The following is a 23,860-nucleotide window of genomic DNA, read 5'->3' on the forward strand; positions in this document are numbered from 1 at the left end:
GAAGTATTCTGGTTAATCTGGAGTCCCACTAGTGAGCACAGTTCTTCTCCTTACTCTCCTTGCTTTGCCTGTGGAAGGTCAGAGAGCTGTTTTTAGATCCTTGCTACCTACCAAAGAGGGCAGTGCCATACTGACTGCTCCCAGTCCAAAAGACCCATGTGGGGAAAGGGGAAGCAGATGCAGATGTCACATTTGGTTATCCTAAATACTTTCAGTGATCTCAGGTGCTTTATACTGACAGCAGCTGAAAAGTGACTTGGAACCACAACCAGTCTGTAGCGCTCAAGTATTGTGTGACCAGACTTCTGAAGCTTATAAAAATATCCATGTATTTACTGAAATCATAGCATTTTTAAAATCACATTTGTTACTAGATAATTGCTTTAGAAGGGAACATCTGTTGAAAACTGGAAATCTAAGTAAAATGAGAAGTGACAAATCTTAATGCTGCCAGCTGAGGTTTGGCATCCTTTTGAACTGGAAGTACTTCCGTGTATTGGGTGCTTGCAGAGTTTTGGTTATTGTAATTAGAGCCTGTGGGATCTGTCACAATAGAACTGGCAGGTTTTTATTGAATCCTGTTTCACAGAGTTCAAGCTTAAACTAAATGTATTGGGCACCATTAATTCAATGAAATGCTAATGACATGTTCTGAATATCTTTTTACATAGGTTTTGCTCCAAAGTGGACAACAGCCTCTGCTGGTTTGATTCCAATTTATTAAATGCTTTTACATCTTAAATTCACTCTCTTTGGTGTAGGGAGAGGTGTTTACTTGGGCTTTACTATTACTGGGGTGACTGTCCTTTCTTCATAAAGTTATAATTTGTAGTGCACCATGGTATATCCATACCTCTGTTCTCCTAAAATCGGATCTCCTGTTTTCTGTACTCCTCCCTTTCAGTATGACTGCTTCCTTCTTTCTTTGTTTTCCAGACCATTTTGAGTCTTGCAAAGATGCACCTCCTTTAAGGATAGAGCATCTCAGCATTTTAATGCTGTATCTGGTGCATGTTTGAGGCTCAGGGACTGAAATAGCTGGGAACTGGAAAGGACTGGCTGATAATAATGCCCATCTCCCCATTCCCTTTGTGATTCCCTGCTTCCCTTTCTCCCAGCTAATTCTAACACTTTAGGTCTGTGTAGTAACTTTTTTCTTTTAATGCAAGGTATTTTGGCAGGTATCCAACTTCCTTTCAGCATTTAGGTTTATCAGGTTTATTGGATCAAATATTTCTATCAAATACTTGTTTCTGAAACTTTTTTCTTCCATGTTTTACTAGGAAGGGATACTTCTTTCCTTCTGAGTCTGCTTCACTGTTGTTTTTGCAAGTGATCCACTTGGTACTTACTGAAATGGCAATTGATTTTCTTTCAATTGACCAAATAATGAACAGAGCATTAGAAAGATCATTTTTTTTAAATTTAGCTCTAAGGTGTTGGCAGTGCTTACTTTGACAGATGTCATGTTAAAGATGCAATGTCACTGCATTTTGTGCAATCTTAATTTCTAGCAATTTTTCTCTGTTCAGTCTTCAGTATTTGTTTCCTTCCACCTCCCACTCCCCCTTATTCTTTATTTCACAGATGAGTATTTCAGAGTTGGATGTCTTTCTCTTGCAGCTCCTGACCTGAGTAAGGTTCTGTATCCATGTCCTTCATGATACCCACCTTTCAGCCCTCCCTACCTGCCTTTGCTGGAGTTCACTGCCCAGCAGAGGTGCTGGCTCAGCAGCCCAGGGAATGTCACCCATTTTCAGTCCCAATGGACCAAGACATACTGAAACTGAGTCACCTTGGGGAGTTCCACTAGGGTTGTGAAGCAGAGAGCTGAATCAATCCCTCTCCACAGTGTGTGTGTTGTGGTGAGAGCTGGGAGTTCTCCTTGGAGCTCAGCCTGCCAGAGACAGGGCTCTGCATTGCAGCTCCAGCACCAGCCTGCCCAGCAATGAGGTGTCTGCAGCTGCAGAGACAGCAGGGCTGCCCTGGCTGGGGAGGGCTCTCGGGACAGGCTTTATCCTCCATCACCCTTCTGTTAAATCAGCCTCTGTCTTGCTGCTCTCTGGAGAGGGAGGTAGGCTGGCTGGTGTGAGTACAGGACATCCCATTAAGCCTCCTTCCCACTAAGACTGTACTTGGGCTAACTGGCTTGATTTTAAATGGATTAGGGTGTGAGAACCTGGGCAGTTGAGATGGCAGCTTGGAAGGTGGGGTGTAGCAGGTAGTGAAGAGGATAAAATGTTCAGTCAGAGCAGAATGGATGGAACAGCCTGAGCATGTTCTGACATCTGTGCTCTGATTCGTTGTCTTTCCTGTGCTTGCAGTGGGTTTTGATCTTGTGCTGATCATACTCTGCTCTAACAACCTGGATGAGTGACAAAGCGGTGTGCTGGAGTTCCTGAGGTGGAACTTCTGGAACCTAACTATGCAAAGTCTTGTTTCCATTTTTCTGAGACTGTAAAGAACCAGATGCAGGAAGCAATCATACAGCTAAGGGCAGTGCGCTGGAAAGCAGAATGGTTGACAGTGGTCTAACACAAAAATCTTCAGATCTTTGCTCTCTAGACTTAGAAAGGCATTCTGTCAGTTGCCTCTTGTATCTCAAATACTGTTCTGTTTAATAGGATCTGGCTTGTTTTAGTGCCTGGATAAAAGCAGGCCTGTCTGCTCTGTGTACCTGTGGGGGCTTTTTTGCCTTTGCTGCTGAGATGATGCACTGCTGCTGGTACGTCTTTCAGAGCAAACCATTCAGGGTGGTTATGCCTGCTGAGTAGGAGGTAAAGGATCTTTCTTTCTTTTTTCTGCAGAGTTAAAGGGCATAACTTCATAACTATGGCACTGGCTTTTTAAAGGCTTGGCTAAGGCTTTTATGTTTATTACTCATTTGGGAAACTGAGGCAAAGCAATACTTGAGCATCTTCTGGAGAATTGAGTAATACCTGTGGCCTCTCTCTGCACAGGTTTCCAAAATAAACCTCTTCTTTCTCTATTTAAGGAAGTTATTATTTTTCTCCCTTTGGAAACACCAGGCTGAGGTGGTTCAATATCTTTCCCTGACACACAGAATATGGGCTTAGTTTAATGAAGCATAATTGGGCCATGGAAGTTTCTCATTGTTCTGCACTGATACAGCATGACAGAACAGTGAGCCTGGCTCTGGCAGTGGGAATGGACTTGGTCAGGTTCATTAGGATAAACATATCCCCAGCAAGTCCCTAGGCAGGGGACAGGAAGAGAAGGCTAGTGGAGGTGTCTGCTTACAGTTACAGCTAAGCATGGACAGCTGTCACATTGTCTGTGAGATTAGACTTTGGATATCTGTTCAAGTAAATACTTTTTCTAAAGCCTTATGCTGAGTGTTAACAGCTTGATCTATAAAACCTGGGTTTAACATATTCACATATTACTGTATCTGCCAGCAACACCATCTTGTGTGTGGATAAAGATGCATCAAGCTCTCCAGTGGAAATTGTGCTTTTACTTAGGTGAGAAACAAACCACAAACCCTGCAAGGAAAAAAGGTACATGGAAGTATGTTTAGGACTTTGATACTGAATCAAGGAGATTCTAGAAATATCTGTTACATCAGTAAATCTAGATTATATGGGACAGAGAAAGATCTATATACACGCAGTTGGGTGCACATTCCCAAAGGGAGGAGCTGCTTGTGCCCAGCCTGATTGGATGTGCAGGATAAGCAGTGAGGGCTGTAGCACTGAGCCTGGTGTGACAGCCAAAGAATTACTAAAACCTGCCTGGGGGGAGCTAAAGCAGTGACACAAAAAGGAAGGAGGAGCGAAAGAGCAAGGAAGGTATAAAGGAGATGCTCTCAACCTGGTTAAGGCAAAGGTACAGGTAACAATATCCCCAACATGGCATATCCACATTTGTTTGTGACAAGGAAAGTGCTAGGCTTGTGTACACTGGGAGTGGTTATATTTGTAAGAGTAGAAATTGAAATGAGTGCCAGGATGTTCATTGTCTGTTACTGAGTGCTTAAGATGTAGAAAAACCTTATAATATTTCTGCAGTTGTAAAACTTGTCACGTGCCATATGAGGAAACCAATCTGAGTATTTTTTTGAGATGGAAAGACATGGCATTCAAAGGGAATGGATTTCATGTTCATGCTGTAATGTGTTTAAAAGCTTGTTGTAGTCAGTTTGCACATGTGCCCTAAAATCATTAACACCTGAACTGTGAAATGCTGTTAATTGAGGTAATTCTTCCAAGTTCTGAGTTTATCTTTAATCCCCTCAGCTAATGGTAATTGAGCAATGTGTGTAATTACAACAATGCTGAAGTGCTCTGTGTTTGTGATGTGTGTTTCTTGGAACAACTGGTTGTATTCAAAATACTTGTGGACTTCATGGGCAGCAGAGCGAGCTGTCAGTAGTGAAAGGATGATTAAATATTGACTGCAGCTTGTATTGAAGAGAAAGGGGGTAGACATAGTCAATTATTTATCATCTGTTCTCTAGCATAACTTCAGTAAAATCTTGTACTGAGAGGAGAGCAATTCAATCCATTTAAGTCTATTTTTAAAATGTCAGTAGTATTAAAACCTTTTTATTTCGACAGCTGAATAATCTCAAAACAGCAGAACTTCTAATCAGATTTTGAGCACTCAGAATCCTAGTGCATTAATTCATTACACGTTTTTGGATCAGAATGGCACTTCATGGATATGCCAAGGCTTGAGGGTCATTTAGATTGAAAAGATTTTTGGATGTCATCTGGTTCAAATCCCAGTGATTTTGGAGCGAGTCTTCAAAATTTTATTGCAGATAAGCAGTCAGTGGGCTTATTTCCCAAGCTGCAGTATTTAATTTATTACTTTAACCTTCAAATTAAGTTTATGAAAGTTGGGAATTCACACACCATATCTTATGTCTACAGCACCAGCTGTGAAGCTCCCCATCCCATGGGGAGGGAGGGAGGGTGAGGAACTCTTTTCCTTGTGGACACTATTCCAGTATTGTCAACTTTTATCCTTGGGACCCTGGGTTGAGGCAGAGAGTGGGCTTTACATGGTGGTACCACTGTTCTGTTTTTTTGGACACCACAGGCACATACAGCCTGGATCTGTGGAGAAATTGCCATGGAGTGCTGCATGTGCACATAGAGCCTTATGATTCTGTGAATCTTAAGTTACCATGCAGCACTGCACATTTTGTTTATAATTTTATTTTTGGGTTCCTATAGCTTACGTGCATTGTGCTGAAGTATGTGATCTACAGATTTGCTTATTTTATTATCAGCATCATTTTCAGCTGCAGAACAATATAAACTGAACAGTCCTTTCAATTGACCTACCCTCCAGTCTCTGTGGGTAGTAAATGTGATGAGACATTTCAGTAAACAAAAGAACATACTGAGAGGGGGGAAGAGAGTAGGTTAAAACCATGTCCTTTGCAAAACATGAAAGTTCTATGGGTCTTACTGACCCTATTCTTTTTTCCCATGTGTTAGTAGTTCCCTGGAGAGGTACTGGTCACTCATCTTCTGTTCACTGGCTGAAAACACAACAATTGTTCTGTTTAAAATTTTACTTTGAGAAACCAATCAGTGTGCTGCAAATGGGAGTGTTTGCAGGCAGGTCAGCAATATCTTCCTCCTGTGATGAGGGAGTACATGAACAGGATACAGAATGGTCTAATGTGCATTTCAAAGTTATGCATTCTTGGGGCTTATCCCCCCTGGAATTTCTAAATTAATTTGCATTATAATAAATCTGTGTAAAACTATGCAAAGGAACAATTGGAACACCTAGTTTTGCCTGCTTGGTTAAAATGGAAAAAACCAAATGTGGGTAGTTGAAGGTGGAGCTTTCAATCCTTTTGTTTGCCTTTGTGTGTGAGCAAGCATTAAAAATCAGAAAACAAATGGGATGGTCTGGTGAAACGCTGCATTTTGTTGGAGGATAAATATTGTAAGCTTTTGACAGCAGTTCAAGCATATTATATAATGTTTCTCTAAAAATAGCATGGGTTTTTTTCTGAATTATTTTTATTAGTTCAGGTGAATGCTGGGAAACCAACATCTGTATGTAACCAGTAGTTAACATAAGTTACTGATTTGTAGAATATCTGTCAGTCAGGATATCTTAACCCAGTTTGTTTGATCAAAGAAATCCGAAACTAAGAATATATGTTCCTATGTAGCTAATGGTGGCAAGCAGGATTTGAGGAGAAGCTGGCGCTGAGGTTGGTGGCATCTGAAGGTCAAACTTGGATACATCAAATCTGATTTGAGAGTAATATGTAGATGTAGGTTTCCAGGTCCTGCTGAGTTCAGTCCTCATGTGTGCAGCTGCCCCCAAAACAAAAGGTTATATAACACTGGTTGTACAAATGCCTGGTAATATCACTATTCTGAAGTGTTTGTATACCCTTTGTAGAATAGCAGAAGAAATTGCAGTTCTAAAGAATAGGTTTTTTTATTTCTAGAGGAAGCTGTTAAGATGTGACCTGAATATGTCTCAGGAAAAAAAACTACACTAAATTCCTCTGCAGTACACCTGTGATTTCTTTCTTCCTTTATTGTTCCTAGAGCCCTATTCATTTGTGAATGTGAGTGTTGAAAGTGCTAAAAATACCAAATTGCATGTAGACTTTCCTCAGGCTTTCCCAGTTTTAAACTCAGAGATGTGTGTCCAGATGAAGTCCTTGGAGTGATGCAGTAATACCTGCTCCCCATGCATGTCCTGGATCAGTTACATGCTGAGAGCAGCATCCTTTGGCCACAGGAGTCAGAGCTCATTAAATAAGTTATGTCTGCAGGAGTCACCGTGTTGGCCTGCGCTTGTCTCTTGTGAGAAAGAGAGCAAGCAGAGCTCATCTTGAGTGCTAAAAATCCACAGCCACTGTCCTTCTAATGAGATGTCAGCCTAGTTAATTTAAAACCAAACTTCCCTTGTAGAAAATACAGAAAGCTTAAGTTTATTTGTATTTTAGAAGAAAAAAGGAGAAGAAATGGGTACTTAATATTTCTGCCTACAGAAATAATCTGATTATTAGCCCGTGGATCCAGAGTGTTTAGTATGTGAGGGGCATATTGTCTGACCTTCACAGTACTTTGCAATTAGGCCTATAGTGTCTACTATGTATCATGTAAAAACTGCTAATATCTGCTGGACATAGAGGTCTCAGACTCAAAAATGTATTTGAGCATGGTACTTCTTTTCCAAACTCATGTTTGAAATATTGCATGCACTTTATTTACCCTTAGGATTTTTCCTGTGCATGAATGCACAAGGAAGTTCTCTAATATTTTTAATTTAGTATGGACTTCTCTTCTGGTTTGTGGGTTTACACACTGTATAATTTTGCTGCTTTCTTTATTTCTTTAATGTCTCTAAATACTTTTACTATTTAGCACTACAGGGGGAGAATATATTGGTCAAGAACTTAGCAGTTGTAGTACAAGTAAATGTTACTAAATATTTCTTGCTGTTTTTGTCCTTGTAAACAGATGATTCACAATTATATGGAGCACTTGGAAAGAACCAAACTTCATCAGCTAACAGGGGGTGATCAGCTAGAATCCACAACACACAGTAGAATTAGGTAAGCTATTTATTGCTCTCTCACCCTGAAATGAGAGAAAAAAAATCCATTCATTTGTGTTTGCAAGACTTTGTTCTTTAATCCTACAACAACGGTTCGGCTGAATCGGAAAGATTCGTTGTATGATTGGAATGTGGTAAGAGAACAGCGTAGAAATCCGTAGAAAGAGGCTTTTGCTGTTGTGCTGCTAAGCGTTGAGATATACTTTGTACATTAATTAGCCTTAAACAATTTCAGCTTTTTGGCGTGTTTGCGTTGGGGCAGGCAGGGAAAATGTCAGCGGCTGTCCCGGCAGGGCCGCGGTCTGGCCGCGGCTTTGTGTGCAGGGCGGTGGGGGTGCGTGCGTGGTACCCGCTCGTCCTCAGGGCTCGCTGGGAATAGATTATGCAGATTTGGGAGCTTTGGAGCCGATGAACCTTGCATGGAAGGAGGGAGAAGCGCTCCCGGGCTGGCCGTGCCTCTGCGCTGCTGCATCGATGCTGCGAGGAGCGGCGAGGGGGAGGAGGGCGGTGATGTCATTGCTCCGGAGCTGCTGCAGGAGAGCGGAACGCCGCTGCTGCTGCTGATGGCATTGTTTTTGTGGCGGCGGCTGAATGACAGACTTTGCCTACAAAGATCCCCCCTCGGCCCCTGCGTAGCCTTCTCGGAGCCGGCGTTCCACCATGCCAGCGCAGCGCCATGAATCCGGGCTGCATGCTGCTGTTTGTGTTTGGCTTCGTTGGCGGGGCGGTGGTCATTAACTCGGCCATCCTGGTGTCGCTCTCTGTTCTGCTGCTCGTGCACTTTTCCATTTCCACGGGGGTGCCGGCTTTGACGCAGAACCTCCCGAGGATTCTCAGGTACTCTGACCCACTGAACCCCGGCTTCGTGTGTCTCACTGCTCCCCTGCTTTCTGTTCTGCTCCCTTCTCAAACAGGGACAAATCAGAGATGTAAATTACATGTAAATGTCAGGTTTTGTTGTAAATGTGTCTATGTACAGAGATACAGTCTGGTTTTTTCATTGCCTTTTATTTGAGGTCAGTTTGTTTCTTTTCTCTGTGCAAAGCTCTTAACATCAGTTTATTGTAACCTGCTGCAAAAGCTGCAATGTTCATGTCAGGGATAACACATTCAGTGTATTGTCAGGTACTTGGCTGATCTTGTATAGCATAAATGTATGCAGTCCAAGGCTTTGTACTATTAAACTGCACCTGTTTTAATCAAAAGGCTTATGTAAGATAAGTTAATTGATGTTAACACCACAGTAATTAGTTGATCACGTTACTTTCAAAAAATCTGATTATTGGTTGGTGGAGGGAACAAAATCTTTGATTATTTAAGCATTAGAGTTCTTAAAGCCTATTCACTATTGTTCAGCCAAATGTTACCCTCTCCTCTGTTTCTGTACTTGTATGGCAAGTTGCCAGCTGTCTGTCCCCCCCCCTCAGGTTATGTTCTGTTTGTCCTACGTGCCTGGAGCAGTAGCAGACAGAGATGCATTAGAATATTGTGGCCAGAAGTAGTCTTGACATGTTTTAATGCTATAATTACGGATGGAAAACAGCTGGAAAAGTTTTAAAATGCATCTTTCTGGCCTGAAAACTTGACATATTTTACCTGTGGTTGTAAATTCAATAGCAAATTTTATTTTAAATGGAAAAAAAATGCTGGAGATTAGTGATCTCTGGAACAGCTATGTGACTTTTTCCTCCTTAATACTAGGTGCATGTAGACTTTGTATGGTAGTATGCTTTTAACTTGGGTCTCTGAGCACAGACGGGTTGTTCCAAAGGTTTAAAGGCTCTCAGTAGATGAAAGAGATACCAATCTATACCAGTAGCTGATAAAAAACTTGAATGAATATTTAAATACGAAGAAATAAAATAAATTTCAAATGAAACTCTATAGATTGATCTAGTTAGTAAGTCTATGTTTGTTTAAAAGGGGGGAAACCAAAACCCAGAACAAATATTTCCCAACTCTAAAACCAAACAAAACCAAAACAGACCTTCATATCCATTAACTTATAAGATGTTTTTTTAATTTTAAATAGTCAGATGGTTTAAGAAATAGATTTTTTTTTTTTGTAGTGTGCTTTTGCTCCCCTGGAGTTTTTAATAGGTTTGAGGGGTTTGGGGAAGCTATGCTTTTTCCTGCCCCTAGTAATTTGCATTAGGAATTACAGGAATTAGAATTCACTTCCTTAGTCTTTATGCATTTTAAAAAAGAGATAAAAATATAGGATGAAGGAATCTAATTGCAGAAGAATTGTTTCTATTTTTTAACACTAGTCAGATTTTAGAACTGAGCATCTGGTTGCTTATCCTAAAGGTTCCTGTAAATGCTTCAGTGCATCACTTCAAAATACTAGTTTAGGCTTTTAAAATACATGTTTCCATTCTGCTCGCTGTGGCATTTTCAGGTATTTTTTGGGCCCTGGGGAAGCAAAAGAGGTTCTTTGCTTTCTGCTCAGCAAGCAGTGAAATAAATTTAAATTGCTTCAGTCTAATCAGATCATTTCTTTTAATGCAGCTACATGATAACCTTCATTTCCAAAATTAGCCTCTTCTGCAAACTTCATTTACTGTACAGCCTTGTGATTCGCCTGACCTCTGTTCTAACACATCAAAATATGTTTATTATAAAATTTCTTTCAAACTAATCTGGACAAAAAAGCAATGTCAGGTGTGAACCATTTTGGTACCCATTTAATATCCTCTCTTTTGAGGATTGCAAAGCAGATCAGTTTTGTGGCATGTCCTGCAATGAGGAAATGCCTAAGGGCAGGCCCCTCCAATGCAGCTCTATCAGCCCCTGAAGGGCAGCTTTTCTTCTTCCTTTTTGTTCCTGCACTTCTTATCCAATGAAATGGTCTCAGCCCCTCTTTTGACATAATCTCAGCTTCAGTGGCATGTCTTTTGTTCCCCGCATGCCTGAGAGTTGTGGGAAATCTAAAGCAAAGCAGGACCTGTTACAATAGTGGGAATCTTTGGAATCCACTGTGGGGTTTCTCATTCCAGCAGTTGCAGATGCTGGAGCATTATCTGGTGTTTCGAATTTTGTAACCCAGACTGATTTTGCTTTACTCGCTTTGCTGCCTGCTTTGTTGTGCTAAACTACTTCACAATTAATGACTTAATTTGGAATAATATTTCTGAAAAGCCAAGATAGCTCCAATGTGAGAACTAGGTGCAAAGGTTTTTCTGACAAGAAGCGTCTTTGTACACCTGGACTGGAAAGGTTCATGCCAATTAGAATTGTTTGCTGTTTGAACATTGTGGTTTTGACAATGTAAAATTTACCAAAGGGAGTTTACTGATTAATGGGTAAATAAAATCCCTTCTTCACTAACTTTTCTTCAAAGCAAGTAAACAAAAACATGTCCAAAAATGCTTAGCTTTTGCTTTTTAGCACTCCCTGCCATATTTTTGCATGTATTTTATATGCAGATACTAATTCTGCCTAGGTTATGTTTAATTTGTGAAGGACCTTGTGAAAGAAAACACATGTGGTTGTGACTTTTTACAATGCTGAAATGTGAAAACTATGCCATCACTTGTGCACACTTTTATCTTCTGCCTCTACTATACTTAGAGCTGTGCTAGTTGATTACAGTCTTTTTTTTTCTGCATTACATTGTTCTGCCTGAACAAACACTTTGCTTATCTCAGTTCTAGGCCTGGCTGATATTTTTCCTTTTCAGGGCTGGCTACAGCATCCTATGAATGGCATTGCACAGAATGGTTTTGTCTCTTGCTAGCAGGAAGAACGACTCCTTTTGTTCACTGAGCACACTACTGACCTGGGGATTTTTTGTTTCTTTTGAGGGTTAATATATAAACCTTTGGAGTTTCCAAATGCTATTTTCCATAGGGAAGTGAAAAGAGTGAAGAAGTGAAAAAGTTGGGATGAACTAATTTGCTTTGCTGGCACAAGCTTTTGTGCAGCTTTAGGGTGATGTAGAGGGTTGAACTGATCTTGGGTAAAACTACACAGTTTTTGGCTGAGCCAGTGTAGCACTGGTAATTCCCTGACCCAGTTCTTTTCTCTTACACAAATCCATGTAATTTCTGTGATCTTCAGGAATAAAATACCCAATGATTTGAGAGGAGTTGCTTGAGGCTTACTGTTTACAGTTTGGCAAATGCTTCCGTTGATGATTTAGCTGTTTGCTGTTGTAGAATTTATGTGGTTATATCTTGGAGAACGTGGTGCAAAATGGTATTTTTAATAGTGGCTGCTGAAAACCGTAATTCAATCTGAAATAAGGAAGCACTTTTGTCATATACTTCTGTTGGTGTTTCATTTCTGTAAAACTTTTGTTTGCTACAGAGTAGCTGCAGTGTAAATCAATAACTGCTATTTAAAGCCATGGAATTGACCGTTGGCAATCATGTGAAATGAGGAATTATTGGGTGCTGTGGCACAGTCTGGGTGTGCTGCACTGTGTTTAATGGAGCAGTGTCTGCATGTTTGAACCTGGAATTTCACCACTTCCCTGCTCATTTCTGAGGCCTACAAGAAAATAAACTGTGTGACATCTGAGATGGCTGATGAACCCTGCCTGTCTTTCCAACAGGAAGGAGCGTCCCATATCCCTGGGCATCTTCCCCTTACCTGCAGGAGATGCTCTCCTCACACCCGAGGCTCAGAGGGATGCGGCGGAAACGCCCGCGGCGGAGCATTGGAAATTCCACGAGCTGAGCCAGCCACGGTCCCACACCAGCCTCAAGGTGAGCACAGCCTGGCTGCCTCGTGTGGCAGGAGAAATTCCCATAACAGATCCTTGGGAGAAGGGGGAAAAAAAAAAAAAAAGAAAACAAAACCAAATTGAAAGAGAGGAGGGAAAGCTCTAAAACATCTCTGTATAAGCAGGTGCATTGCTTACTCCAGTGAGCTTGAGGGAACTTTCTTACTGCAAGAAACAAAGTTTTGGGGGCATTTTCCAAATGAGTGATAATACAGGTTAGTTCTCTTCTTATTCTCAGCAGTGGGTCTTTTCTTTCTGACTAAGGACCCTTTCCAAATGTTCCAACTTGTTTTTCCACACTAGATATGTATCTAGGTAGTGGGAACAGTCTAATTAGCTTTATTAATGCTGCTTTAGAAGGAAAGCTTCGGTTACTCCATGGGCAGTGCTCTTCATGCAGCCTCTGCCTACTACCAGGTGTATAGTGTAGGTAGACCACAGAGCTGAGAATTACCTAACTTTCCTGAATTAGCCTGTGATCATGATTTCCCTTACTTGTAGCTTGGCTATAATTCCTGAAATTGTTCCATGTTCCGACAGTGAGAGGGTGGAATAGAACAATCTGCAGGAGTGCAGGAATGGGGGAGTGGTGTTGGAGTGTGATGAGTCTGGCAGTCTAGGATGCACTCGCAGCACAGCAGGAGGAGGATCGGCAAGGTGAAGAACTCCAGAATGTGTAAATCCTCCCAGTATATACTTCTTGATGAGGTTTTTTTTGAAGACTATGGATGTGCTGTTATTTCTGGAAAGGCATACAGCTGAGAGGAGTTTCCTGTTAAGCAAACTTAATACCTGCCTAGTAGGGGAATATTAACTGATCAGAACTACAAAAACTCTTTGGAGGTAATAGGAATCCATTTATTTATCCTGGAGGTCATAAGGAGATAATGGAAAGAGTAAGTAGTGGTTAATTATAGGCATATCAAGGTGACAATGTGAGTTTGCTTCTAAAAGTTTGTCACTTAAAAATGGTGCTAGTCAGGAGGTTGGATCTTGAATTCATCCAATTCCCTTTGTATTATGCTAATTAACATCAGTAAATTGGCAGATTTTAGAAAAGCTGATTGAAGTATAACTTATGTACAGTAAATACAAGTTATGATGAAGAGTAGGTGGAGATGAGGTGGAAAGGGAAGCTTCTGATTCCATCCTTTCCCCTCAGAAAATTGGCTAATCCATATTGTGAAAATAGGCTTCTTGGTATAATTCTTCCAAAAATAATGCAGTGCTAAAATGAGAATTCACAAAATAGCATGAACTGTAGTTACTCAAATCTACAAGTTATTCAGAATAAGTTCCTTGAGTCCAAAGCAACATCTCTACTTTGTAGCTGTGAGTGTAAAGTACTTCTGAAGTTAACTTGTTGAATAACATGATATATTGAAGTCAAAACCAGCATATGAAACTTTTTTCTCTAATACTTTTCTTCTAAATACTTTTAACATCCAGTACAAGGCACAAACAAGATTCTGTTGCTTTCTAGCATCTATTTTCCATTCATGCCTGAACATTTCATTAATGGTCAGTGTTTCCTCCAAAAGTGTCACAAAGAGGAGGTGGCAGAGATGAAAAATCTGGGTATTCTGTAGCTTGTGCAGTAGTGACATTGCTGGATATCATTTGAAGATGACACAATTATGTACCACTCATTCTTTTCTACTTGTTTCTGCACAGCATTGCAGCAGATGAGTTACTCCTTCAGATTTATTTATTGAATTTTTAAACTGTTTTTTCTTTTTTTTCAGGAAAAATCTTTTGGCAGCATGACCAAAGAAGTATATTTTGCTAAGTCAACACAGCACTGACTTTCAAATGTTTAAGCTTTGAGATATTCCCATTAATTGAGTGTCACTTAGTGAAATTGCTTTTCATTTTCTTTAGTTCTGGAACAAACATTTGTAATAGTTTAATCTGTGTAGTTTCCAAGAGTAAGGTAGAACAATACCGTAGATAATAAAGTCAGAAATATAAAATAGATGGGGTGATTTGAAATTCCCTTAGGGAAAGGACCATTCTATTCACTGGTTCTTGTTGTGCTATCAAGCTATTTTTCCTTGAGCTTTGTGTGTGAAAGTCAGTGATCAGTTTGTGCTGCATCAGTTAGTGGATGCTCTTGGAATACAAAGATGTAGAAATGTTTGAACAGAGCCAACAGCTCTGCTGAGGTTTTATTCCTCGTTTGTGTGAGCTCTGGATGCCCTTGGTAAGGGGCACCACTTCCTCCCTTCTGTATCTGCTCACTCAAGTATGAACCATTAGCCAGTGCCTCAACTTCACCCCTTTAAAAGGCAATTGGGTAAATTGCAGAGAGGTTTTTTCTTTTCTTTTATTCCTCTAGAGGTGTCTGTATTTCTGAATACTTTTGACAGAAAATCAAATATTAATAATTGGCTATTCTGCAATTTACTGCAAAACAATGAGAGCTGTCAGTAATTGATAGGCAATTAGTGCTGAATTTTTGTTTCTAGGGCTTGCAGATTCAATGTGGGGATGTTACTATAGGATGCAAGCTTTACATTTATGCTGATATACATAAATGTGTGTTTTACTCCCTGTCCCTACACAAATAAAAATCTTACTGTAGTAAGTTCCAAAAGGAGAAATCTGTAAGTTACAATTCATAGTAATCTTATGCTAAGTACAAATGAGAGAGTGTGTATCTACATGCAGGCGTCTTCTGTGGTTTTTTTTTTAAAAAACCTTAAAATTCAGTTTCATTTCCTCCACAAAAAGGCATGCTGGCAATACAGTGAATTTGTGCTTTGCAAAATCTAAACCTGTTTCATTCCTGACAAGTTCCAGGTTTCCTGAGATAAGTCACATTCTCTTTAAATGTCACAGACTTGTCCAGGAGCTTTGCTTTCACCTCTGATTCCCAAACAAACCCTGCAGGAACTTTTTATCAAAAGTTACTGTCCTGCCTTCATTTTGCACACAGCAGCTTCAAGTTTCATCTTTATTTTCCCCATCAAGATTCTTCTAATGGTGTGTGCTAGAAACTATTGGCCTAAACAGGCAGACTTGTTTTCCTCTCTGCAGTGAGCTGTTGTTCACTGTCATGTGCTGCTTAAGTCATAGATCAGACATCTGGTGTGGGTCTGGGCATGAATGAGGGTAAAATGTGAATGAAGAAGATGAGAGAAAGGCCAAAAAAGGGCTGTTGGTATATTCAGGTAGTGGCCTCTGGTTGTGTCACAGGCAGTCCACTCTGCCCTCCCACCCAGTACCTAATGCAGCTCTGTCTGAGTAATGGTCCTAATCTGGAGTCCAGCAGCTGGATTAATTCCATAATTAATGCCATACTTGTGGGTCTTGACACAGTGTCACTGTAAATTGTTGCCAGGAGGCAGCGTCTGAGGAGGAGCTGTTTACTGATGTTCCATGGTTGATCTGAAATCTAACTGGACAAGTAATGACTGTAGTTCCATGTCTCATTCCCAGGGTCAGCCAGCACTCACAGTTCATGCTGGAAAGCACATAAAACCTGAAGTTTTTGCAAATATGCCTGGAAATGTTCAAGGCCAGGTTGGACTGGGCTTGGAGCAACCTGGCCTAGTGGAAAGCGTCCCTGCCCACAGCAGGGGGTTGGAACAAAATGATCTTTAAGGTTCCTCCCAACCCAAACCATTCCGTGATTATGATTCTAGGAATTACTACACTTTAATATCAGTTAAATCCATGTTTGTATCAGTGCTTCAGTGTCTGCTTTTTAAGGTACCATGTACATTCTGAACCATTACTTTTATAACAGCTTTGGGAAGATTAAGCAGATCATTGTGCAGCTAGAAGGACTCTTAGAATGAGAAGGCTGCTTGTTGTCTGGAAGACTTCACAGAAAAGCACCCTGAAGTTGTAACTAAAATTATCAGCTAAGATCAAACATTACTATTAAAAATAAAGGCATTTTAATGTAGCTATAACTGCCTTAACAAGAGTGAAACATCCATAGGCTAAAGATGATTGTACTGGCTTAAAATATTCTTTTTATTCCTCTTTCTTTGCATTTGCATAATTTTCAGTAAAATACAGTGATTTTGGTGTCTATTCCTTAGTTTATATGCCCAACACTTCTAATAACACTTTGTGTTCATTTTTTACTGGTAATTGTGCAATTCTAGGATGAGCTCTCTGATGTTAGCCAAGCAGGCTCCAAATGTACTACTCCAGCATCCACAGCTGCTTCAGATGTTCCTGTGCTGCCTGCTGAAACACCTCAAAAGGATAATGTTGAAGGGCTTGCCAAGGACACAGAGATGTCAAATGAGAAGCTGGATTTAAGCAAGAATATTGAAGTACAGGTAGCTCAAGAGACAAGAAATGTGTGCACAGGTGAGCTGCTTTAACTTCTTAATGTAGGGTTACTATGGACCTCTTATTGGGTCACTTATTAACTGTCTTTTGTTATGCCACAACTGGGAATGGGGTTTTTTACTCAATATTTTAAGGAGTACAGAATATTGGTCAGAGATAAGTCTGTTGTTTATTGGTAACTCTAGTCCTTTTTTCTCCAGAATTAGAATTATTTATGACATTTCATTGACAGTAGAAAAGGCACAAAGAGTCATGAAGTGTTGGACGTCTTGGTTTCAGTTGCAGAAATAGTAGGAAGTAACATAAGATGACTTGTGTTAAATTCAGGAGAGACCTAGAAATTCCAGTGTCTGCACTAGAGTATCAAAATCTGTGCGTCTTTTCATTTAATTACCCTGATAAGTCTTTGAACAGAAGTATCCTAAGTTGGTAATTGCTTAAGAACTACTACATGTAGTTAATATGTCATGATGATTTTGTTTATGGACATGTACCACTTGCTTTGCCCTAGGGGGAAATGAAAATGAAGAAAAATCTGAAGTTCAGGCAATCATTGAGTCAACTCCAGAGTTGGATATGGACAAAGATCTCAGTGGATATAAGGGTTCCAGGTAAGTTGTGTGTTGTGATTTGAGGAAGAAGACAAATTTTAGAAGGTTATTTAAAGATGCTGTGTGCAGGAATTTTCCTTTGTCCTGTCTTTGTTTCATTCTCGGGATGAGATGGATAAAATTACCCTGTATGATGAATCTTAAGGGTGTAAGAGCTTTGTGAGAAAGGAGCTCCTTCTCTGAGCACAGGAATATTTTGACCTTTTACTATTCAGTTCTCTTGCATTCTTGCTATATTAAATGACTTCCAGTTTAGCTGAGCTGTCTGTTCTTCAGGCATTTGGGCTGACTAAGTCCTGACACAACTGAATTTCTATAGGCCAAAACTTGATATGCTTTAATTTATTAAAATACTGTCCAGCTCAATATCAGCAACTGCTTTAAGTTTGGGATCTTGATGGCAAAGCAGTATTTGAAAATAGAATCTAGAACTTGTAAGCCAGCTGAAAGCTTGTGGGGTTTGTTTGGGAGAACAAATGAACTACTGGTAAAAAATATAGAGAAAACTTTTCTTCATTGTGGGAATGTTTTCTCCCTGCTTTTTCATGTCTTGTTTAATTTTCTGCCCAGCACTCCCACCAAAGGCATCGAGAACAAAGCGTTTGACCGTAACACAGAGTCACTCTTTGAAGAGCTGTCATCTGCTGGTTCTGGCCTAATTGGAGATGTGGATGAAGGTGCAGATTTACTGGGTAAGAAAGGTTATTTAAAGATGCTGTATACAGCAACTTTCCTTTTTAGGAAGTGCTTAATTATTCTTGCTGGATTTAGTGTTAGGCTTCATTTGCATTAAAATTGTTTGAGTAGCATCCTAAGGTAGTCATTGGAATGCAAAATCAGAAGAAAGTGTTTGTTCTTTCTCTCTGTATAACGATGTCTTAATCTTTTGGGGCACTTCCTACACTATTCTCTATTTCATTTCTCCCTGTATGTTCTCTTACGTAAGGATTTTTATCTCAAGGGAGGATTCTTGTCTTGAACTAGTTTTAGATAGTTTTATTCAGGTCGTGCCTGATCTGTAGTGGCCTGGCTTTATCACCTCTTTAGGGATTTTAACTTAAAAGAGAATTGCAGCAAATGAAATGGTGGTAATTTGAGAATCAAACTGTTAATTGATAGGGGAGGGGAAACCCACATTTCTCCTTCCCCTAAGCAGCTTTCTGTTACTTCTATGCTGACTGAAAAAGTGTGAGTTTTGAGTTTGAGTTGACCAAGATCAAAAAGGTCATCAGAAGAATAATCTTTCTATAAACAGTATATCAAGATATTTTTGGCTGTATAATTGTTCAGGCCTCATTTTGAAATAATGAAAGCTGATAGTATGGAATGTGTGAAATGCCACTCTCAGGTGCTTTAGGAATGGATTGTGTGCAGTCAGTCAACAGCTTGTTTGCTTCTGTCCTCTGACCCAGCAAAAATACAGATTGTTAGGACTCTTAAAACTCCTGTGTGCAATCTGGATTTCTGGTTGTTCATAGTTCCCCCAGAAACTTACTTTACATCAAGCAGGTGACATTTCTGCAGGTATTACTCTCTAGGAGTAATGGGCCTATCTCCAGTCTGAGATGGTTTTTCTTTTTTTGTCACTTTGAGCAGTGAGGCTCTCCACATCCTTACTGCAACATACTTCATCCAAAACTCTTGGATGTCACTTCATTGTTACAGGGACAACTAATCACACATTCTGCATGCAAAACTACAGATACTGGAGAAGTACTAACATGGAGCAACATACATCCCTTAGCTGTGATAAATTGATTAAAGAAATCAAATTATTGTCAGGATGTCCTGATTCTAATGCTTTCTTTTCCATGGGAAAAAAATAATATACTTTTTAGTATAATTTATTAAATTTTTTTTTCAGTGAGTTTATTACCATTTTCTGTAAATCTATTGCTGGAAACACCAGTGTGTGCAGACTAAGCCTAGGGTTATTACCTGCGTTTGTGATGCAGAATGTGTTGTTCTGAAAGTTTTATTTTAGAATTGTCATTTCACTTTGAGGACAACCATAGTCCAAAACCTGAAAAGCCACACCTGCATCCAGGATAGTCTGTGTGTTTCAAGCATTTGGATTTGTACTAAGTGAACATTAAACTTCAGTATGGAGTTGTGTAAATATAGTTAATTGGGATTCTCTAATCTGTTTTCTCTTGGGCTGCATACCCAGGGGAATATTCTGGTGTGTATGCTTCTTTTTTCAAAAAATCTTTGAAATCTGTTGCTTCTCCAGTTAGGCATTCTTGGCTGCTGCTCTCATGAAATACATTCTCTGCATTTTTTTTCCCTGCTTGGTAACTTTTTTTTTGCCGTTGCACTCTGGCTTTCTAGTTTTTGTTCTTGCATTATAAAAGATCCTGAAACCTGTTGGATGTGATCCTATGTACTTTTATCTGTGAATACTGAAAATTTTTAAAAAGCAATAGCAACTTGAATAAAATATCTTGATGGCTGTAGTATAGGGGATTTCTCCAGATATTGATAAACTAACCATGGCTGATCTAAGTTACTTCATTTACTTTTAATCCAAAACTCGGAGAGGGAAATGTCAAAAGCGGGAACTTTGACTTGCATGTCTATTTATAGATACCTTTTTTCTTTGTTACCCAAATATCTTTTAAGTCTTCTGCTGCCAAAGTTGCTTAGAAGATTGTGATCCTAAAGTATTTTAAAAGGCCTCCACCATTAAGATACCTTTTTCATTCATTATGTTAATCTTGAATTAACATAATTTCTACTGTTATCTGTGTGGTAATTATTTTGCTGTGGCAGATGCAAAATAATTATTCTCTCCTGAAATTATCTTTTTTTAAATTCTGGAAATTATATTAGGTATGCAAAGAATAGGGCGAGAAATTAATTTACAGAAATTGGTAACATTAGTTACATGAAAAGTTATGTTCACTTTTTTCCATAATAGCATATTAATTGGAAACTTCTGAATGGCTTAGCATTTTTTCCAAGGACTGTGCTTCTAAATTGTTTCACAGAGAGACTTTTATTAAGTTAGTGATTTTTATAAGAGGTTTAACCAATGGAAATGGTTGTGACAAACTTAAATTCTTCAACATCTGTCTTCTGTGTAAATCCTGCTTCTAATCACATCCCATCCCATCCCACTTCAGACTTTTGGTGGTGGCTTTGTTTTAATTCACTCTTACTTTCCTAAGTCTAAACCTTTTATCGCTCCTCGCTCATACTACACCTCACATGAAATGTTTCTTGTTCTTGTTTTTGCTCTACATGGAATGCATGGGCTTTAAAGACCATAATTTCTTTGGTAAGGTATCATTTGCTCTGGGGAAATCTGCAGGGCTTTCACAATCTGAGTTCTATTCAGCATGTTTTGTGTCTATAACTGATATGCTTTGGTATCTAACATGGTGTAAAAGACAGTTGAGCATTTTAAACTTAACTTTTTGTGGTCTAATACTTCTGCAGCATATGCTGTGTTTGGTTTCTGTCTTAGTACAGTAGCATCTTCTAAATATACAGAGTAGCAACACTGGCCTGTGCTTAGCCAGGGATGTCTTTGGGCCTTAATTGAAGTCAGATTGGGAGAAGGTGGAGGGGAAAGCTAATTGTAGAAGGTAGGTTGGACCTGAAACTTCAGATAGCTCACAGTTCTTCTGACAAGTTTGTCATACTTTAAATTCAGTTGACTTTAGACAATGGCAAAACCTAAGTTTTGTAAAAACATCAGTTGTATTTGCTAATTTCATGTGTTTGTTTCCTTTGGAAAGGAATGGGGCGTGAGGTTGAAAACCTTATTTTGGAAAACACTCAGCTGCTGGAGACAAAGTGAGTGAGAATGTTTATGTAAAAAATACTGACTTTGTTATTTCATTATATCATCAATATCCTGATACAGAATTGAAACTGTACAAATGTGCTTTGAGTTCTAAGAGTAGTGGGGGTGTGAGTATTTTGAATTTGTAGGTATATTTGGCTGAGTCGGTCTTCTTCTAGAAATGAAGGACCTAAGAAGCAAAATCTGTTTTGATCCTTGTAAGGCTCCAAGAAATGGAGTGCTATGTCCTGATGAGATCAACTCCCTCTCGGAAACACAGCTGTAAGTGCAGAGGCAAATCCACTGGAGCACTGTTGAGGAATTTATTCTAAGCAAACTGATTTACTAGTACTTTTTTCTAATAGAGAGAATGTGAATGTCTTTAAATGTAGGAGATTTGGTGAAGAGATTATTTGACCTCTAAGAAAGCTGTATCTTTTTACAGCATCTCAGTAAGAAATGTGTAGGTCTTCAAAAATAAAACCAGGCTGAAACTGAACTGTGAGACCATGGTCATCCTTGTAACCATGTGTTTTCAATGTTTGTGTAGAAATGCACTGAATGTAGTGAAGAATGATTTAATAGCAAAGGTGGATGAATTGACCTGTGAGAAGGATGTACTACAAGGTGAATTAGAGGCTGTAAAACAAGCGAAACAAAAGCTTGAAGAGAAAAATAAAGAACTGGAAGAAGAGCTGAGAAAGTAAGTTTAATCCTGTGGTTGTAAAAAAGAAAAAGAAGAAAAAACCCTACTGTGGTATTTAATGCAGCTGGTTTTTATGTTGTGTTTAGGGCTCGGGCAGAAGCAGAGGAAGCAAGACAGAAGGCTAAAGAGGATGATGATGTAGGTGTATATGTGTGTGTGGTTTTGTGTGTGTAATTCAATGGGACATTAGAAGTCCACGTGTTTAGTGAGTGCCACTAAAATTTACTGCCTAATAAGTAGTGGTAAAGTTCCTCCCTGTATGGGAAAGACAGAAGATCTAAAGAGCAGAAGGGAAATTAAGCTGACAGTGATTAGTTTGCTTTCTTTCCTCTCTGACCACTATTATCACACTCCTTTTTTGAAGAGCTGTTTTCATTCAAATTATGTTGCATGCAAAAGCTGGGAGGAGAGAAAGGTAGAACTCCGATTTCCAAAGCCCCAAATTATTTGAAATCTGGAATTGTGCCCTAGCCTGGCCGTTACCAGGAGGCTGAGGGTGGCTCTGCAGGGCCCTGTGGTGCTCCTTTGTCCCTGCCATGGTTGTTTCCCTGTGTGCCCAGAGCGACGTCCCCACGGCGCAGCGGAAACGCTTCACACGTGTGGAGATGGCCCGAGTGCTGATGGAGAGGAACCAGTACAAGGAGAGGCTGATGGAGCTGCAGGAGGCTGTCCGATGGACTGAGATGATCAGGTGAAAAGGCTCTTTTAGAATCTTGCACAGAGCTTCTTGTGATTTTTAGCTGCAGAGTGATCAGGTCAGCAGGTTCATTGCCTTCTGCTTGTTTTCCTCATTTCCATGAGGAGCTTTGTTTTTAAATTATGGGCAGATAATCTGTCAGAATTGGTCTTGGTGAGACCTCAGTGAAGATGTGTTACTTTGTATGATGTGAAATACACGCATTTTTTCAAGGGATGCTTATTTTGGAGCAGTTACAAAAGTTGATAATTGTAAATAATATTAATCTGTTGGGCAGTAAAAATTACTCTGTGTACACATACCTTGTGATGTCAAAATAGGAATAGTGTAGTCTTCAGACTGAGCATAATTCCTTTGGAAGAACTTGGGTTGTTCAGGATAAAACAGTTTAAAGCTGTGCAAATTGTGTTAAATATAAGCAATAAAGGTGGTGATCTGGTCTCATTTGCATCCTGAATATTCAGTTGTTTGGAAGGTATGGTTTAAAAATGTAAGTCTCCTGCCTCAGACCTCAGCCCAGCTCATCCTTGTCCCTCACCACAGGTACCAGAGGCTGTGGTGCTGCCTGCTGGCCATGGACAGCCGTGACATGTAATTGTTCCCATTGTCCTCATGCCTGTGAGCCTTTGGGAGGAAAAATGCACATTCCCACAGCCATGGCTTGTTTTTCTGTAGCTATTGTCTGCTGTAGAAATTCTCTCCTATCCCTTATCTGTGGCTATGGGAACACTCACTTTATCAATTATTTACTGATGTGTTGAAGATTAATAGGCTTTAAAACAAAAAGCAATGGTTAAAATATTAAATAAGGGGCAGAATAATTTAAAATGGTTTGCTGCTTTCTTTGAGCTGTTTTCATTACAAAATTATGCAGACTTGTCTCTACTGTCTGAAAAAGACTTGCCAGTTGTTTGGGATGCAAAGAAATGTGGATGAAGTTTATTATTCCCTCTAGTGGGAATTTCAGTATTGTGCTCTGATCAGTAAAGAAGTAGCATGTGAAAAAACAGGCTTTGTTATTTTCAAGATTTAATCCTTTTTTTAAAAATAAGAGTTACACAGTGTTCCATTCCTTTTCCTTTTTAAATTATTGCTTACCCAGTAAACTTGGAATTCATTTCTTGTAGAGCATCAAGAGAAAATCCAGCCATGCAAGAGAAGAAGAGATCAAGCATTTGGCAGTTGTAAGTATAGAAACACAAATCACTGGCAGAAGTAAATAAAGACCCTAAGCAATTAGCTGGCACATTTGTGTATGTTAGCTAATTATTTTTTGGCAGATGAAGTTGTCTTAACCTTTCTCCTCTTGTTGCCCAGCATGCCAACTCGGTAAGACTGGTCTGGAAGACTAAATGTATTGTAAGCTGCAGCATGTAGTGAGTGGCTGTGCACTTTATGAAGTTAAATGCCAAAGTGCTGGAATTTTTTTTCTAGCTGAATATGCACC

The 23,860-nt window shown here is 39.6% G+C and overlaps 1 protein-coding gene across 11 annotated transcripts in view; it reads left to right on the forward strand.

Annotated features, from left to right (window-relative positions):
* The window catches only part of SPAG9 (sperm associated antigen 9), a 61,842-nt gene that overhangs the window by 18,234 nt on the left and 19,748 nt on the right, over nt 1-23,860 (forward strand). For 2 of the 11 annotated variants that reach the window (XM_032128632.1, XM_032128635.1), the window contains exons 4-15: nt 672-704; nt 7,473-7,567; nt 12,128-12,281; nt 16,417-16,627; nt 17,121-17,220; nt 17,791-17,912; nt 19,391-19,402; nt 20,964-21,021; nt 21,561-21,713; nt 21,803-21,854; nt 22,277-22,407; nt 23,541-23,597. In XM_032128632.1, coding sequence (XP_031984523.1) covers nt 672-704; nt 7,473-7,567; nt 12,128-12,281; nt 16,417-16,627; nt 17,121-17,220; nt 17,791-17,912; nt 19,391-19,402; nt 20,964-21,021; nt 21,561-21,713; nt 21,803-21,854; nt 22,277-22,407; nt 23,541-23,597 — 1,178 coding nt within the window. Of the gene's footprint in view, nt 1-671; nt 705-2,756; nt 2,778-7,472; nt 7,568-8,071; nt 8,407-12,127; nt 12,282-16,416; nt 16,628-17,120; nt 17,221-17,790; nt 17,913-19,390; nt 19,403-20,963; nt 21,022-21,560; nt 21,714-21,802; nt 21,855-22,276; nt 22,408-23,540; nt 23,598-23,860 lie in introns of those variants that run through there. The other 9 variants (XM_032128633.1, XM_032128637.1, XM_032128636.1 and 6 more) reach the window with 7 other exon arrangements.

Source organism: Corvus moneduloides, chromosome 19, assembly GCF_009650955.1.
Source record: "Corvus moneduloides isolate bCorMon1 chromosome 19, bCorMon1.pri, whole genome shotgun sequence".
NCBI classification, from domain to species: domain Eukaryota; kingdom Metazoa; phylum Chordata; class Aves; order Passeriformes; family Corvidae; genus Corvus; species Corvus moneduloides.